The sequence below is a fragment of the Pristiophorus japonicus genome, chromosome 15 (genome assembly GCF_044704955.1).
Source record: "Pristiophorus japonicus isolate sPriJap1 chromosome 15, sPriJap1.hap1, whole genome shotgun sequence".
NCBI lineage: Eukaryota > Metazoa > Chordata > Chondrichthyes > Pristiophoridae > Pristiophorus > Pristiophorus japonicus.
Window position 1 is genome coordinate 80,999,679 of NC_091991.1, and position 18,517 is coordinate 81,018,195.

General features: G+C 49.1%; 1 protein-coding gene across 1 annotated transcript in view; it reads right to left on the bottom strand.

Moving 5' to 3' along the window:
• Nucleotides 1-18,517, bottom strand: part of cntn1b (contactin 1b) — a 1,027,096-nt gene that overhangs the window by 520,385 nt on the left and 488,194 nt on the right. Inside the window, exon 14 of the mRNA XM_070900643.1 lies at nt 6,806-6,933. Within this exon, the coding sequence (XP_070756744.1) occupies nt 6,806-6,933 (128 nt within the window). The remainder of the gene's footprint in view (nt 1-6,805; nt 6,934-18,517) is intronic.

Sequence of the window (18,517 nt, forward strand, 5' to 3'; positions counted from 1 at the left end):
AAGAGTGTGCAGGCAGAGAGGGAATGGGTGACCGTCAGACAGACAAGGAGGACCAGGCAGGTAGTGCAGGAGTCCCATAATGCATCTCACTCTCTAACCAGTATTCACGCCTTAAACCTACCTCTCTGACCAAGCATTTGGTTACTAGTTCTAATGTCTCCTTCTTTGGCTCATGTCAATTTATGTCTGATTATACTGACACATAGTGTCAGCCGTGGCTCAGTGGGTAGCACTCTCGCCTCTGAGTCAGAAGGCTGTGGGGTCAAGTCCCACTCCAGAAACGTAGCACAAAAAAAAAAAATCTAGGCTGATGCTCTAATGCAGTCCTGAGGGAGTCATCATAGGCAGTCCCTCGGAATCGAGGAAGAATTGTTTCCACTCTTAACATGAGTTCTTAGGTGGCTGAACAGTCCAATACAAGAACCACAGTCTCTGTCACAGGTGGGACAAATAGTCGTTGAGGGAAGGGGTTGGTGGGACTGGTTTGCCGCACACTCTTTCTGCTTCTGCGCTTGATTTCTGCATGCTTGCGGCGACGAGAGCTCAAGGAGCTCAGCGACTTCCTCCACTTAGGGCGGTCTTTGGCCAGGGACTCCCAGGTGTCAGTGGGGATGTTGCACTTTATCAGGGAGGTTTTGAGGGTGTCCTTGTAATGTTTCTACTGCCCATCCTTGGCTCATTTGCCGTGAAGGAGTTCCGAGTAGAGCGCTTGCTTTGGGAGTCTTGTGTCTGGTATGCGAACTATGTGGCCTGCCAAGCAGAGCTGATCAAGTGTGGTCAGTGCTTCAATGCTGGGGATATTGGCCTGGACGAGGACGCTGATGTTGGTGCGCCTGTCCTCCCAGGGGATTTGTAGGATCTTGCGGAGACAGCGTTGGTGATATTTCTCCAGCGACTTGAGGTGTCTACTGTACATGGTCCATGGCTCTGAGCTATACAGGAGGGCGGGTATTACTACAGCCCTGTAGACCATGAGCTTGGGGCAGTTTTGAGGGCCTGGTCTTCAAACACTCTTTTCGTCAGGTGGCCAAAGGCTGCACTGGCGCACTGGAGGCGGTGTTGGATCTCGTCATCAATGTCTGCTCTTGTTGATAGGAGACTCCCGAGATATGGGAAGTGGTCCACGATGTCCAGGGCCACGCCGTGGATCTTGATGTTTGGGGGGCAGTGCAGTGCGGCGAGGACAGGCTGGTGGAGGACCTTTATCTTACTGATGATTAGCGTAAGGCCCATGCTTTCGTACGCCTCAGTAAATATGCCAACTATGTCCTGGAGTTCAGCCTCTGTATGTGCGCAGACACAGGCGTTGTCTGCATACTGTAGCTCGACGACAGCGGTTGGGGTAGTCTTGGATCTGGTCTGGTGACAGCGAAGGTTGAACAGGTTCCCTCTGATTGTAGTTTAGTTTCACTTCAGCGGGGAGCTTGTCGACTGAGTTGGAGCATGGCAGGAAGGAAGATTGAGAAGAGCATTGGGGCGATGACACAGCCCTGCTTCACCCCAGTCCGGACGTGGATTGGGTCTGTGATGGATCCGTTGGTAAGGATCATGGCCTGCCTGTCGTCGTGGAGCAGGCGGAGGATGGTGACATACTTTTGGAGGCATCGGAAACGGAGGACTCTCTAACCAGTATTCACACCTCAAACCTACCTCTCTGACCAAGCATTTGGTTATTGTCCTAAAGTCTCCTTCTTTGACTCATGTCAATTTATGTCTAATTATGCTGACACACAGTGTCAGCCGTGGCTCAGTGGGTAGCACTGTCGCCTCTGAGTCAGAAGGCTGTGGGTTCAAGTTCCATTCCAGGAACTTGTAGCACAAAAAACCTAGGCTGACACTCCAGTGCAGCACTGAGGGAGTGCTGCACTGTCGAAGGTGCCGTCTTTTGGATGAGATGTTAAACCGAGGCCCCGTCTGCTCTGTGAAGTGGACATAAAAGATCCCATGGCACTATTTCGAAGAAGAGCAGGGGGGTTATCCCTGGTGTCCTGGCCAATATTTATCCCTCAATCAACATAACAAAAAAAACTGATTATCTGGTCATTATCACATTGCTGTTTATGTGAGCTTGCTTCTGTGCAAACTGGCTGCCGCGTTTCTCACATTACACCAGTGACTACAAAAGTACTTAATCGCTGTAAAGCTTTGAGATGTCTGGTGGTTGTTGTTGTATATGCAGACTATAGATATACTCTCTGTTTAGTCACTGTATAGGTGCATAAGATGGAGACATGTTTACCTGATGTACTATCGGTGGGGTTTACACTGTGTATATACATGCTGGCACCACTAGAGGGTGCAACTGGTGGAGACCGGGGTTTCCTGACCTGCCCCGGTGGCAGGAGCTGTATAAAAGGTTAGCCACCATGCAGCTGCCTCACTCTGGAGTTTGGAATAAAGGACCAAGGTCGCTGCAGTTTAAGTACAACACATTGTCTCATAGTCATTCATAGATACAGTACAGGCATAATATCTGGTGATGAGAATACGGACTTTCACGCGATTATGGCTACCTTTGGCACACTAAAAGACTTCGCAGAGGGTGATGATTGGGATGCCTTCACAGAAAGGCTCGAGCTATATTTCGTGGCAAACGACCTGGCAGGGGAGACGGACACATTGGCGGAGAAGCGCAAGACTATACTGCTGACCAGTTGTGGGCCCGAGGTCTACCGCCTCGTTAGGGACTTGCGGGAACCCATGAAGGCCAAGGATAAGACATACGATGAGCTGACTGAACTAATTCGCGACCAACTTAAACCAAAACAGAGCATCCCCATGGCCAGGCACAGATTCTACACTCATCGCAGACCTGAGAGCCAGGAGATTCCAAAATGTGCTGCCGACCTCAGGAGACTTGCGGCACCGTGTGATTTTGGCACGCACCTCAACGAAGCATTGCGAGACATCTTCATTATGGGAATTGGCACGAGGGCCTCCTTCACAAGCTATAATCTGCCAATACCACAGTCAACCTGCAGAAGGCCATCAGCATCAGTCAGGCATTCATGACCTCGACCTGCAGCACCAAGCAAATTATTCATCCTGTGGACTCAAACCCAGCAAGTACTGTACACAAAATGGTGCCTTTCACAGGCAAGACTGTAGAATGTGGCTCTGCCCAGGGCAGAGAGCACAAACCTCAGGGTTCCAGAACTCAGAGTCCGCCGAGAGATGCTAATCGAGTAGCACCATGCTGGCGTTGCGGAGGAAACCATAGGGCTCACCAGTGTCGGTTTGCTGAGTACGTATGCAAAGCCTGTAAGACGAAGGGCCACCTTCAGCGTATGTGTAAAATAAATATGACTCACTGTCTAGGAGTCGGTAGATGACTTTGAATCCAGCGGGGGTATGATGATTTGGCCAGAGAGGCAGCTCAGCCCCAAGAAGAAGTGTATGGAGTGTATACCTGCACCACCGATTGTCCTCCAGTGAAGATAGTAGTCGAGATAAACAGTGTTCCAGTCTTCATGGAAGTGGACACAGGAGCTAGCCAGTCACTGATGAGCCAGGATGCCTTTGAAGGGCTATGGAACGGAAAACGAGCTGGAACCCGAGCTGGTTCCAGTACAGGAAAAGTTGCGCACCTACACCAAGGAGCTGATCCCTGTCCTTGGTAGTGCAGATGTAAGTGTAATCCATAATGGTGTGGTGCATAAGGTACCTCTGTGGATTGTTGCAGGTGATGGTCCAACACTACTCGGAAGAAGGTGGATGGGGAAGATCCAGTGGAAATGGGAAGACCTCTTCACTCCAGCTATCGATGTACCCAGTGCTCAGAGGCAGAGCAAAACCTCACCTTCGCTTGGGCCAGGCACCAGAGAACAGACCAGCGCAGCACCTGAGGCACAGACCGTCCATCACGACTGCGTGGCAACGATCGAACCGGAACTACCTAAAAGTACCTTCCCGGCTCCAGTGGCAGGATTCCTGGGGAGGAAGATTGAATTCACAGGCACTCTTCCAGCTTTGGTGGCAGAATCGCAGGAGAGAAGGATCAAGGCAGTTGATCTCGAGGACAGAGGCAGGATGGTGTCCCTGCTGCAGCAAGGTGCAGCGTGGCGTGGCAGGGTTCTCTTAAAGGAGACCTGCAACCAACTGAACTTAAAGAGACATTGTGTGCATGGCAATCAATGTAACTAACCAATTAAGAATGTAAAGAACAAAATGTTGCAAGATGTCGGGAATAGAGTGTCCCCAAAATTAGCAAGCCAGCGACCTCAGGAGGGTGAAGGCACTGATCCTGATATCCTGCCCCAGATCTATCCCACGCTGCAGGCACCCGATGGCGCTATTCGCCACGGACCTGGAAACGAAAACTGCGCCAATACGTGCAGTCGGCCGCCGTTGCCCACCACCCGGGTGGAGACGGTGCAGCCTCCAGACCCAGTAACTACCTTGGCCATGTCCGGGAGCGAAAGATCAGAACCAACGAGTTCCCCAAACAGGACCTGGAACAGCCAGGTTCCCAACACCGTTAGAGAGCCGGCAGAAGATTCTGCAGCCTCAAAGGAGGACAGGAAGGCCACACACATCTGTGGCTCTGCCCACCACTAGGCAACGACAAAGGCCCGAAGTCCTGGCTAGGTGAGTGAACCAAGCCCACCCCGCTAGCAGGGGGCGCAGCACCACCATCAGATGACTAGGACCCCGTCCGGTTGCTCTGGAACTAGCGTCCTCGCATACCTGTACTGCTACCTCAGTCCTGACTATGACTGAACTAATTATGCAATCTACCCAATCCTGGCGCACGACTGTAAAACATAACAAATGTAAGTCACTGAACCTAGATGCCACGATACAAACTGTAAAAAAAATATTTTTTTTTCTTCCTTTCTTTGTACTTGCACTGTGTCTGATCCTGTATAACAGGCCAGTTGTTGCATGATCTCGCTGTGGAGGGGGGGGGGGGGGGGAAATGGATGGATGTAGCCATGGAGACACACACATGGATCACACCCAGAACCCTCTGGAACCTCCACTGCATCATCGAACCATCCAAACTGGTAACCACTACCCAACATGTGGCAAAAGGACTTGGGGGTTAACAGGGAGAGAGCCAAGCCAAAGCACAGCCAAGGTGCAAGGGCTATTGGCACTTAAGTCTGGGGAGAGCTAAGCCAGAGCACATAGTGCAAAGGTAATTGGCACAAAGGACTTGGGGGAGAGTGATGTTATATATGCAGACTATAGATATACTCTCTGTGTAGTCACTGTATAGTTGCATAAGATGGAGACGTGTTTACCTGATGTACTATCGGTGGGATTTACACTGTGTATATACATGCTGGCACCACTAGAGGGTGCAAATGGTGGAGATTGGGGTTTCCTGTCCTGCCCTGGTGGCAGGGCTGCATAAAAGGTGAGCCACCATGCAGCTGCTTCACTCTGGAGTTTGGAATAAAGGACCAAGGTCGCTACAGTTTGAGTACAACACATTGCTTCGTGGAGTCATTCATAGGTACAGTACAGCCATAATAGTCGTGAAAGACGCTGTATAAATCTAAGTCTTTCTTTTTTCTTATACTAGGCTAAAGACAATGTATAAATGTAAGTTGCTGTTGTGGTGGCAGGGTACTGGAAAACTGTTTGGCCACCAGGCAGCAAAGTCCAGTGTGAGGACAAGCTCAACATCTGAACGCTGCAGTTACTAGTGACATGCTTGGAGATAATGTACATAGATTCAGTGGAACATTTCTCTCCTTGAGCTAAACTTACTATTTGATGTGACTGTCCATCTATCTGAGGTTGCTGCAGGCTCTTGAATCACAGTATATGCACCTTGCTGTGCAGAAAAAGGTTTGCAAGAGAAAAACTTACTTAATTGTCTCAAAATGCCCATGGTCGCTTGGATTACTCAGTTACACATATTTACACTTCAGGAGCTGTGCCAGACTGCCATTTTCTCCCAAGTGTCTGACAGCAGTTATAGCACCGATCACTACTTTAATTGGAGAAAAACAAAACCCGAATGATAGAAATCTGAACTAAAACCAGAAGGTGCTACAAACAAGTCAGTCGATTTAGTTTTTTAAATGTATTCTCCGGACCTGGGTGTCGCTGGCTCGGTCAGCATTGATTTCCCGTCTCTAGTTGCTCTGAGAAAGGTGATGGTGCTGAGATTTCTGCTTGAACTGCTGCAACAGAGCTTCAATATAACCCAGTGGCTTGTCAGGCCACTTCACAACCCAGTTAAGAGTCAACCACCCTGGTGTGGGACTGGAGTCACGTATAGGCCATTGTTTGTATTTTTTTTTTAAACTGTTCTAATTGAGAAATCGAGGCGAACGGTGAAAGCCCAGAACCATGAATGGAAAGAGCGGGATAGAAGGGGAGATAAAACAAGTCATGGTGCTGAGGTGCCTCAACGATAGCAGGTCCCCTCGTGTCATTCCCAGGCCTTGGATTGTCAATATAAACACTCCTATCTTTGCTCTTGTGGTTACCTTCAAACCCTTCATTGGATTGTTGCTTCTCAATCACCCAAAGGTCTCCAGGAGTTCCGAGATATTTCTGCTCCACTTTGATTTTATGTTGGAGTTATGTTTCTGGAAGTAGCGGATTGCCGAGAACCATAGGGTTCAGTCTTGTGCCGGTCTATATGTTTAGCTGGTAACCAGCTCAAAGGGACTGTGTAGATGGTAAAGTGGTATTTTACAAACTAGCAGACCTGGGAATAATGGATTTTTGAGGGAAAGATACCCAGCGACATTTTTTTTTAACATGAGGTCGGAAGTGTTCAGTTGGAAATGTCAGTACTTTGAGCGAGTGCAATGGGTTGAGTGGCAAAGCGTTGTCCCCCTACCTGTCACTGAGAGAGTGCCAGTGCTGTTTGCCTTGCCTCTGTTGTTCTCTGCAAAACAGGTGTAGCTGCCCTCGTCGGCCTTGGTCACGCCTCGAATCTCCAGAGTGCCGTTGTACCAGATAGACATCCTGCCATAAATATAGAGAACATGGACAAATTATAATCATTAAAGATACACAGCAGTTGCAACACAAAAACACCCATTGGGACAAACTGGTCCATGCTGGTGTTTATGCTCTACACAAGCCTCCTCCCACCATTCTTCATCCATCCCGATCAACGTATTCTTCTATTCCTTTCTCCCTCATGTGTCAGCCATGGATCAGTGGGTAGCACTCTTGCCTCGGAGTCAGAAGGCTGTGGGTTCATGTCCCACTCCAGGGACTTGAGCACACAAATCTAGGCTGACACTCCAGTGCAGTGCTGAGAGAGCGCTGCACTGTCAGAGGTGCCGTCTTTCAGATGTTATGTTAAACCGAGGTCCCGTCTGCTCTCTCAGGTGGACTTAAATGATCCCACAGCACTATTTCAAAGAAGAGCAAGGGCGTTAACCCCAGTGTCCTGGCCAATATTTATCCCTCAATCAACCAAACAAAAGAACCCAGATTATCTGGTCGTTTATCTCATTGCTGTTTGTGGGAGCTTGCTGTGCGCAAGTTGGCTACGGCGTTTGCCACATTACAACAGTGACTACACTCCAAAAGTACTTAATTGGCTGTAAAGCGCTTTGAGACGTCCGGTGGTCGTGAAAGGCGCTATATAAATCCAAGTCTTTCTTTCTTTTTCATGTACCTATCAAGCTTCCCCTTAAATGCATCAATTAAGAAAACAACAATTGTCATCAAGCACCCCTTTTGGAGAATGAATTAACAAGTTGACCTGCTCCGTGGCTTTTTTTTAGGATTGGGTCATTTCTACAGGAAACCTATTCCAGCACAGTAAACTCAGGTGTATTTCGGGCAACTCCACGATTCTATGCTGGCGTCACTGCCAGACCCTGGGGTTTGGATGCCAATATAAACCTCGCAGGTTGCTGTGACACAATGTCTTTTTATTAGTGGTGGCCCTCCCCCTCTTTATTTTCCACCAATTTTCTCCCCCTCCCTCTTGCCTGAAAGCAGATAGTCCTCGTCTCGGAGAAACCTCAGCCATGTAGGCCCGGTGTGCAAATACAAAAGCACATTTTGTACTTGGCAGCTGTACCCATGAGCTGATGGGTGCCAGTAACTTCACCTCTCTGCTAGAATGCTGTGTTTTCTGACCGCTCGCTTCCCCCCCCACCTCCCACCCAAATGAGGACTGGCTTTCAACAGAACCCGCTGATCCACCACAATCCAAAGAGAGGCAAGATTAGAGATAGGACATCTCACAGCTTCATGTGCTGCCTTCACCAACCTAAGCAGGCCCTGTAAATCGTCATGAGCAAGGATGGTCAGGGTGGCCTGGCATCAGGCTACATTAACCAGGAATGTGAGATGCATCAGCTTGGGTTGTGCCCGGTTCATGCACTTTACAAGACAGTTGACTGCAATCACTGGGGCCGTCAGTAAACTGTAATGTATTTGCTTCATGGGTTCTTTGCTTAAGAATTCATAGCAACACATTGCTATTAAGAACTAGTTTGTTAATAAACTAAGGTTTAACAATCACACTACACATTACCAGTTCATCCACCAGGCTCACAACCGCCTGCCTCATCGTGGATCTCCCGAACCCAACTGGCTGGGTATTTATTGAATCTTTATTGAATCTAAGCCACTCACAATGCAACAGCTCTACAACTATTTTTAGTTGAGATGTAAATCAAGTGCCCCCTTAATAACAGGGGGCACTAAAACCAACAAATAAACAAATTAACTTTTTACCACAAACTTAAATCAAATTAAAATTTGGTTGCCGAGGGTGATGATGCACTCCAATCCCTCCGGTGCCCACCTCTTGTGGAAGGCCGCGAGCGTACCGGTGGACACCGCATGCTCCATCTCCAGAGACACCCTGGCTCGGATGTACCTGCGCAACAGCTCTACAACTCTTTTGTTGCAAACCAATAAATAAACATTAAATCAAGTGCCCCCTTATTAAAGGGGGGGGGGACACTCCAAACAGTTTACAAGTGCCTTTTTTTTTTGTTTTATTTTGTGTTTTTTTTGTGGGTTTTTATGGCACTAATACCACAAATTATACAAGTGGCCCCTATAAAAGGGGAGGGGGACACTAAAACCCGGCAATAAAACAAATTAAACTTTAAAACATATAAAATCAAATTAAAATTTGGTTGCCGGGGGTGATGCTGCACTCCAGTCCCTCCGGCGCCCACCTCTCACGGAAGGCCGCGAGCGTACCGGTGGACACCGCATGCTCCATCTCTAAGGACACCCTGGCTCGGATGTAACCGCGCAGCAGCTCTACAAACCTGTGAACATACTCACAGGTGCATACATTACATGAACATTTCCAGTTCACTAAAAAATCTGTTCCATTCACTAGAATTGGTGAGACCAGCAGCTTAAAACAGATTTACAACAGAGAACGTATTCCAAACTGCAGGTCAGACCTTACTTTTGCTGAGTGAGCTGGGATTTTTCATATTATATGGATATACACACACACATACACACTGGTGTATAGTTCACCTCCGTGGCATTGCTTATTGGAAGTCTGACGACATGACATTTTGTTAGGAAGTGGATGACATGTGGTGTTGCACATGGTGAATTGGGGAGTGTGCTGTTATGGACAATATAACACAGCAGATATATTATCAGAGACACAAACTAATGCATGATGATTGAGTAAAAGTATATTTTGATTGCACAGTATTGTCACTAGATTTTCAGACTGTCATTCCATGACTAGTGTAAAGTATGCACTGTGAGTATACTCACAGGTTTGGAGAGCTGTTGAGGGACTCTGTGCGCTTTCGGGTTTGGGATACATTTCGCCGCCTGGATCCGACTTTTGTACACCGCCGCGGAGTGTCTGATTAAGGTTAACGGGTTTTTGACGGCGCCCCTTCACTTTGGGAGAGGGATGCGCCAGGGATGCCCCATGTCCGGCCAGTTATGGCTAATGCGTGGAGCCTTTCCTGCGCCTCTTGCGGAGGAGGTTGAGGGGACTGACTTTGCAAGGGCTGGGCGTGGAGGTCGTCCTCTTGGCTTACGCCGATGACGTGCTCCTCATGGTCGAGGATCCCCTTGACCTGCATCATCTGCTAGAATCAACTGGGAGAAATGTTCCGGACTCTTGGTGGGTCAGTGGTGGGAGGACTTCCTGCCGGAGGAGTTCAGGCCTTTTGCCTCGAGCACGCCCCATCTCCTCTATCTGGGAGTCTACCTTAGCCCTGACGAGGGAGCCTGGCCGGCGAACTGGCAAGAGCTGGAGGCCAAAGTCGCCGCTCGCTTCGGGCGCTGGACAGGACTGCTCCGAGTGCTGTCCCACAGGGGTCGAACGCTAGTCATTGTTACGTCTTTAGATGCTCTAATAATGACTCCACGAGACAATGTGTTGTGCTTGAACTGTAGTGACCTTAGTCCATTTAATGTAACTCCAGAGTGAGGATCACACATGGTGGCCTGCCTTTTATACTAGGCCTGGCATACCTGTACAGGTAACCTACAAGTCTCCCACTGCAGTGCCCTCTGGTGGCACACCTTGTAATAGTACAAGCAGTAACCATCTAGGATACATGACATCACTCTCCCCCAAGTCCTTATTGCAAATCGCCTTTGCCTTGACTGTGCTCTGGGCTTAGCTCTATCTGGTTGTTCTTTGGAGGGTCGTTTCCATTTTGGGTGAGTAGGTGGTGTTTCGTTGGCCGTAGAGTTGCTGGTGGTTTCTGTTTATGCGTCCATGACCACTCCATTCTCTACCCCCCGCACCCCCCCCCCCCCCACCACCGAACATACAGATTGTGCCGTTGGTTCATTACATTCATATACATTCAAGTGCAAAAAAAATTTGCATTGACAGTATTGCATTCGTGGTACCGTGGTGAGGTAAGTACACTTGACTGGTGAAAAAATAAATAAACGATCTCCTCGTAAAAGATCCTCTCGGAATGAGTGATCACAATATGGTTGAATTTGTAATACAGATTGAGGATGAGGAAGTTGTATCAGAAACTAGGGTACTATGCTTAAACAAAGGGGACTACAGTGGGATGAGGGCAAAGTTGGCTAAAGTAGACTGGAAACAAGGACTAAACGGTGGCACAATTGAGGAACAGTGGAGGACTTTTAAGGAGCTCTTTCATAGTGCGCAAAAAAAATATATTCCAGTGAAAAAGAAGGGCGGCAAGAGAAGTGATAACCAGCCGTGGATAACCAAGGAAATAAAGGAGAGTATCAAATTAAAAACCAATGCGTATAAGGTGGCCAAGGTTAGTGGGAAACTAGAAGATGGGGAAAATTTTAAACGACAGCAAAGAATGATTAAGAAAGCAATAAAGAAAGGAAAGATAGATTACGAAAGTAAACTGGCGCAAAACATAAAAACAGATAGTAAAAGCTTTTACCGATATATAAAACGGAAGAGAGTGACTAAAGTAAATGTTGGTCCCTTAGAAGATGAGAAGGGAGATTTAATAATGGGAAATGTGGAAATGGCTGAGACCTTAAACAATTATTTTACTTCCGTCTTCACAGTGGAAGACACAAAAACAATGCCAAAATTTGCAGGCCACAGGAATGTGGGAAGGGAGGACCTTGAGACAATCACTATCACTAGGGGAGTAGTGCTGGACAGGCTAATGGGACTGAAGGTAGACAAGTCCCCTGGTCCTGATGAAATACATCCCAGGGTATTAAAAGAGATGGCTGAAGTTATAGCAGATGCATTCGTTATAATCTACCAAAATTCTCTGGACTGTGGGGAGGTACCAGCGGATTGGAGAGCAGCTAATGTAACGCCTCTGTTTAAAAAGAGGGGCAGGCAAAAGGCAGGTAACTATAGGCCGGTTAGTTTAACATCTGTAGTGGGGAAAATGCTTGAAACTATCATTAAGGAAGAAATAGCGGGACATCTGGATAGGAATAGTGCAATCAAGCAGACGCAGCATGGATTCATGAAAGGGAAATCATGTTTAACTAACTTACTGGAATTCTTTGAGGATATAACGAGCATGGTGGATAGAGGTGTACCGATGGATGTGGTGTATTTAGATTTCCAAAAGGCATTCGATAAGGTGCCACACAAAAAGTTACTACAGAAGATAAAGGTATGCGGAGTCAGAGGAAATGTATTAGCATGGATAGAGAAATGGCTGGCGAACAGAAAGCAGAGAGTCGGGATAAATGGGTCCTTTTCCGGTTGGAAATCAGTGGTTAGTGGTGTGCCACAGGGATCAGTGCTGGGACCACAACTGTTTACAATATACATAGATGACCTAGAAGAGGAGACAGAGTGTAGTGCAACAAAATTTGCAGATGACACTAAGATTAGTGGGAAAGCGGGTTGTGTAGAGGACTCAGAGAGACTGCAAGGAGATTTGGATAGGTTAAGCGAATGGGCTAAGGTTTGGCAGATGGAATACAATGTCGGAAAGTGTGAGGTCATCCACCTAGGGGGAAAAAAACAGTAAAAGGGAATATTATTTGAATGGGGAGAAATTACAACATGCTGTGGTGCAAAGGGATCTGGGGGTCCTTGTGCATGAATCCCAAAAGGTTAGTTTGCAGGTGCAGCAGGTAATCAGGAAGGCAAATGGAATATTGGCCTTCATTGCGAAAGGGATGGAGTACAAAAGCAGGGAGGTCTTGCTGCAACTGTATAAGGTATTGGTAAGGCCGCACCTGGAGTACTGCGTGCAGTTTTGGTCACCTTACTTAAGGAAGGATATACTAGTTTTGGAAGGGGTACAGAGACGATTCACTAGGCTGATTCCAGAAATGAGGGGGTTACCTTATGATGATAGATTGAGTAGACTGGGTCTTTACTCCTTGGAGTTCAGAAGGATGAGGGGTGATCTTATAGAAACATTTAAAATCATGAAAGGGATAGACAAGATAGAGGCAGAGAGGTTGTTTCCATTGGTGGGGGAGACTAGAACTAGGGGGCACAGCCTCAAAATACGGAGGAGCCAATTTAAAACTGAGTTGAGAAAAGATTTCTTCTCCCAGAGGGTTGTGAATCTGTGGAATTCTCTGCCCAAGGAAGCAGTTGAGGCTAGCTCATTGAATGTTTTCAAGTCAAAGATAGATAGATTTTTAACAATAAGGAAATTAAGGGTTACGGGGAGAGGGCGGGTAAGTGGAGCTGAGTCCACGACCAGATCAGCCATGATCTTATTGAATGGCGGGGCAGGCTCGAGGGGCTAGATGGCCTACTCCTGTTCCTAATTCTTATGTTCTTATGTTCTTATGTGAGGTACATTGGAATACACTTGGAGTCAGTGTTGGGGTCAGCACCGGTGCGTGAGGACAAACTAGTGCTAGAACTGCTGGATGGTGTCCAGGTAGTCTGGTGGAGGCGCGGTGCCCAGTGCTGGCAGTGGGAACCCGGTTGGCTCAAGTTGCCTGCTTTGGGGCTTTTGCCGTTGCTCCTAGCATCGGGTAGGTTCACAGATGCCTGTGACCTGCCTGTCCTCTCCTTGCACCCCGGGTCACTGCTGCTCCCGTCTAGCAGTGCACAGGGAACTGCTGACTCGCTTGCCTGGGCGTTATTTGGTTTGGGATTCTGGCTGGTCCCGGTCCTATTTGGGAGAACCATTGCGGGTGACCCTTCATTCCTGGGTGTAGCCTTGGTGGTGATAGGGTCTGGGGGCTGCGCCTTGGCACAGTTTGCTCTTTCAGGCTCGTGGCGGTTGGTGCCATCAGGTGCCTGAGAGGTGGAGCTGATCGGGGGCAGGGTATCGATACCGGTGCTGTTGCCCTCCTGAGATCGCTTGCTCAGCAGCTTGTATATATTAGCTGCTTGTGGCCACACTCCGTGGTGCATTACTCTGGTCCCAGGGATGCAGGCTGCAGCATTAGGTAGCTCGCTGGACCTGTGTGCTCCCGATGGGTGTTTGCCCGCTGCATTGACTGTATGCAGTTGAAATCCTACATCGCATTACTTATTGTAAATAACCTTTAGCTCCGATCGCAATCGCGCGACTTTTCCTTGCTTATTGCATGTACACAACTCTGATCACCAATTACACATTTTACATCTAACTCACAGTTGCTGTTACATTGATTGAGAGTGTGGAACTGTCCCTTTAAGTGTGGTGAGTTGTGGGTCTCCTTTAAGAGAGCCTTGCTTTCTTTACCCCAATCCTCTTCTCCGTTTGGTGCCACGTGTTGCTCCATCAGCGCTGCACCTTGTGGTCCGGCCGCCGCCATCTTTTTCTTCAGCGCCTCACCTTGTGGTTTGGGCGCCATCTTTCTTCTATCCACGATGTTGACTGCTGTGATCCTCTTCTCCCCGGGTTCCACCACCGAAGCTGGGAAGTCGCCTCTGGGTCCGATTTTCTCCCTCCGGAGTCCTGCCACTGGAGCCTGGAAGGTGCGTTTGGATCGTCCCAGCTGGATCATCTCCACGCAGTCGTGCTGAGTGATCTGTGCCTCGGGTGCTGTGCTGGTTTGCTCTCTGGTGCCGGATCCAAACTCAGGTGAGGGCTTGCTTTTCCTCTGAGCATAGAGGGCATCGATCGCTGGAGGGGTGAAATCTTCCCAGCTCCAATGGATCTTCTCCATTCACCTTCTTCCGAGTAGCGTTGGTCCATCGCCTGCAACAATCCACAGGGGTAACTTGTGCACCGCACCATCATGGAGGACCTTTACATCCGCACTACCAATGACTGGGATCAGTTCATTGGTGTAGGTGCGCAGCTTTGCCTGAACCGGGACCAACTTGGGTTGTTCACTTTGATTGTCCCAAAGCCTCTCAAAGGCTTTTTGATTCATTACTGACTGGCTTGCTCCCGTGTCCACTTCCATGAAGACTGGAACGCCATTTATCTCTACTTCCATCCTCAACAGGGAACACTCAGTGGTGCAGGTAACCTTGCCATATACCTCATCGTGGGGTTGAGCTGCCTCTCTGATTATCGCTTCATAATCCGCGCATGGCCACCTGCAGACTCTTCATCAACACAGTGAGTCATATTTCTTTTACACATTCGCTGGTCTTTAAAACGGCACTGGTGAGCCCTGTGATTCCCTCCACAACGCCAGCACGGTGCTACTCGATTAGCCCTCCTCGGCGGACTCTGAGTTAAGGGACTCGGAGGCCTGTTCTCTCTCCCCTGAGAAGATTCACGTTCTACAGTCCAGCCTCTAAAAGGCGCCATTCTGTGCACAGTACTTGAGTCCTGAGGATGAGTCATCTGCCGAGAGCCGCAGGTTGAGGTCATGAATGCTTGACTCACAGAGATGGCCTTCTGCAGTATGACTGTGGTATCCGCAGATAGTAGTCTGTGAAGGCGGCCCTCATGGCCGATTCTGATGACAAAGATATCCCGCAGCGCTTCGGTGAGGTGGCCGCCGAATTCACATGAGGTCTGCAGCATATTTCGCGATCTCCTGGCCTTCGGGCCGTCGATGTGTATAAAACCGGTGTCTGGCTGTGAGGATGCTCTCTTTGGGCTTTAGTTGTTCTTCGATCAGCGTTACAAGCTCCTCGTACGTCTTGGTGCCAGCAAGTCCTTGACTAGGCCATAGACGGTGGGCCCACAACTGGTTAGCAGGATAGCTCTGCACTTATCAGCCAGTGTGGCCGGATTGTTGCCTGGCAGGTCGTTTGCTATGAAGAAATGGATGAGCCTCTCCACAAAGGCTTCCCAATCATCACCATCGGCGAACTGCTGCAACGTACCAAAGTTAGCCATTTTTGTGTGAAGGTACGTAATCTCGTTGCCAATTGTTATGTCTTCAGATGCTCTAATAATGATTCCACGAGACAATGTGTTGTACTTGAACTGTAGTGACCTTAATCCATTTAATGTAACTCCAGAGTGAGGATCACATGGTGGCCTGCCTTTTGTACTAAGCCTGGCACACCTGTATAGGTAACCTACAAGTCTCCCACTGCAGTGCCCTCTGGTGGCACACCTTGTATTAGTATAAGCAGTAACCATGTAGAATACATAACAGTCATAAACCAGCTGGTGGCCGCTATGCTGTGGTACCAGTTGGTCACTAATATATATATCTCCATCTGTGGGCTACTGTGGCACTGCAGCCAGTGCTGTGTACAAATAAAGAGGGAAAAGTCACCTAACTAGAGCTCCGGAGTGTTCTGCCATCTTAAGGTTGTGTGTGCGTTTGTGAGTTACTGAAGATATAACAGTCAGTTTGACCCCTCCCCTGTGTTTGTCACCAAGATACAGAAGAAGCTGGTGGACTTCTTCTGGAACAATAGGAAGCACTGGGTCTCTGCTGAGGTTCTGAGTCTCCTGCTTAAGGAGGGCGGTCAGACGTTGGTGTGCGTCAGCACCCAGCATGCGGCTTTCCGTCTTCAGACCCTGCAGAGATACCTGTACGTCGAGCCCCCTCCTAGATGGTGTGCGCTGGTGACGTATTTCTTCCACCAGCATTACAGCCTCAACTACGACATGCAGCTCCTGTTTGTGAGCCTGAGGGGGCGTCAGGATCGCCATGCAAGGGCTGCCTGTCTTTTACCAGGAACTCATCAGGGTCTGAAACAGAGTCGCCACCAAGCGCAGCTCTCACCGTCTGGAGTGGCGGTTGTCCTGCAGGAGCCGCTGCTCAGGAATCCGTACCTCCATGACCGCGGTTTTAGGTTGCAGGCAGAAAGAGGGCTGTGTCTGGCGAGGTGACCAGGGTCAGGGACCTGCTCGATGGCAGATGAGCGGGCTGGATGGCACCAGACAAGCTGGCGCGGCGCCTATCCTGGGCCGACATCCGGCGCGCGGCCAATGCCATCGAGTCGCTAAAAACAGCTCTGGGCCCTGACTCCATTAGGTGTGTCGAGGAGGCTCAGGCACGTGGGGAGATCCCGTCCGAACTGACCCCTATCCGGACGGAATTCCTCATCGGCGTCAAACCCTGAAACCTCCCTCGGGAGCTGGCACCTCACAATTTGAGCCTCCTCCGGGAAATCCCCTCCGTGCCTTTGAGTTCTGCACGGAGGGGATTCCTGTACGGGCTGCTCTTGCACACTCTCCACCTTGCCATCCTCGTCTGCCATCCAGACACGCCATGGCACAGCATCTTGCCGTCCGGAAGAGGCGGGCATCTCCAATGGAGTGCACTCTACGCGGGAGTCCTCCCTCTATTTATTGGGGACTTGGCCTGGAGGGTGTTGCACGGAGCAGTCCCGTGCAATAAGTTTTTAAGTCGGTTCACGGACTCCCAGGCCACTTGTAATTCCTCCTGCCTAGAGGAATCCGTGTTCCATGTTTATGTCATATGTGTGAGATTATTTGAAGGGGCTGCTCTTCAAATTCTGGTTGCACTTCAGTCCCACACTTCTGATCTTTGGGCACCCTGTACAGAGGGGAGCAGGCAGGTCGGAAGGCCTTCTCGTAGGACTGCTCCTGGGCATGGCCAAGGGGGCCATCAACCAGTCCCAGCCCGACTGCCTGCCTCTCTTCCGCGGTTACATCTGAGCCAGGGTGTCCTGGAAATGGAGCACGCAGTGTCCACCGGTACGCTCACAGCCTTCCACGAGGGGTGGGCACCGGAGGGACTGAAGTGCATCATCACCCCGGCAACCAAATTTAAATTTTATGATGTATTAATGCTTGGGAGTCACCTGACACCAGAGGGCGCCGTGGTCGGAGATCATCGGGCTGTACGCATGTGGCATGTGCGTCCCGTTTCGGGTGGAGGTGAATTTTTACCCCTAGGCCTCATGCAGGAATTCATGGTCAGCTCAAACAAGAGGCCAGGTTTTGCCAAGAGGCTGTTCAGGAAAAAAGATAGATAGAGACAGACAGGCAGATAGAGACAGAGAGGGAGGGAGAGAGAGGGACAGAGACAGACATATAGATTGTCAGTATGTATGCTTGGGGTTACTAGCCACCAGGTGGCGCCACTGTCGGAGGTCATTGGGCGAGATAGAGATAAAGAAAGAGAGAGACAAGAGAGAGAAAGCGACTGATATATAGCGAGAGAGAGAAGTAGAGAGATAGGGAGATGTAAAGAGAGATAGAGAGTGTTGTGTATTGCTCTGGTACAATAAATGTATGATTAGTACAATGGTGCCCCACAGAGTACGCTGTGGTGGGAGACCTGAAAGTACCTGCACGAGGCAGTATAAAAGGCTACCCACCACACCTGTGGAGCACTCTGGACGAAGATCACAGCAGTTCGACCAACACCAGACGGTGTGGAGTCAGTGATTTGTGTGCTACATACACGACAGAGAGAAAGTAAAGATAGAGAGATGAACAGAGAGAGAGTGAGTCAGTGAGTGATAAGAGATTGAGGAGACAGAGAGGGAGAGAGAGAGAAAGCAGAGGTGCAGGAGTGTAGATTAGCGTCGTGTGATGGAATTGGCCAAGAGGAGGCAAGTAGAGAAAGCAGGTGAAGATTGGCGATAGGAGGCGGCTTGAGAGCTCCAGGGTGATACATCAGAATCAGCCAATCGGAGGAAAATAATGGGAATTTGTATAAGCTAGAATAAATTTGGGTAAGATTAAGCGTCACACAGAAGTGTCGCAGAGAAATGTTACAGTAAGTGCGCAACTATAGGATTTCTTCTTTTATTATAAGCACTATCAATCTTTTTAACAAACTCAGCCGAACATGGAGTTAAGTTGTGGCCCAG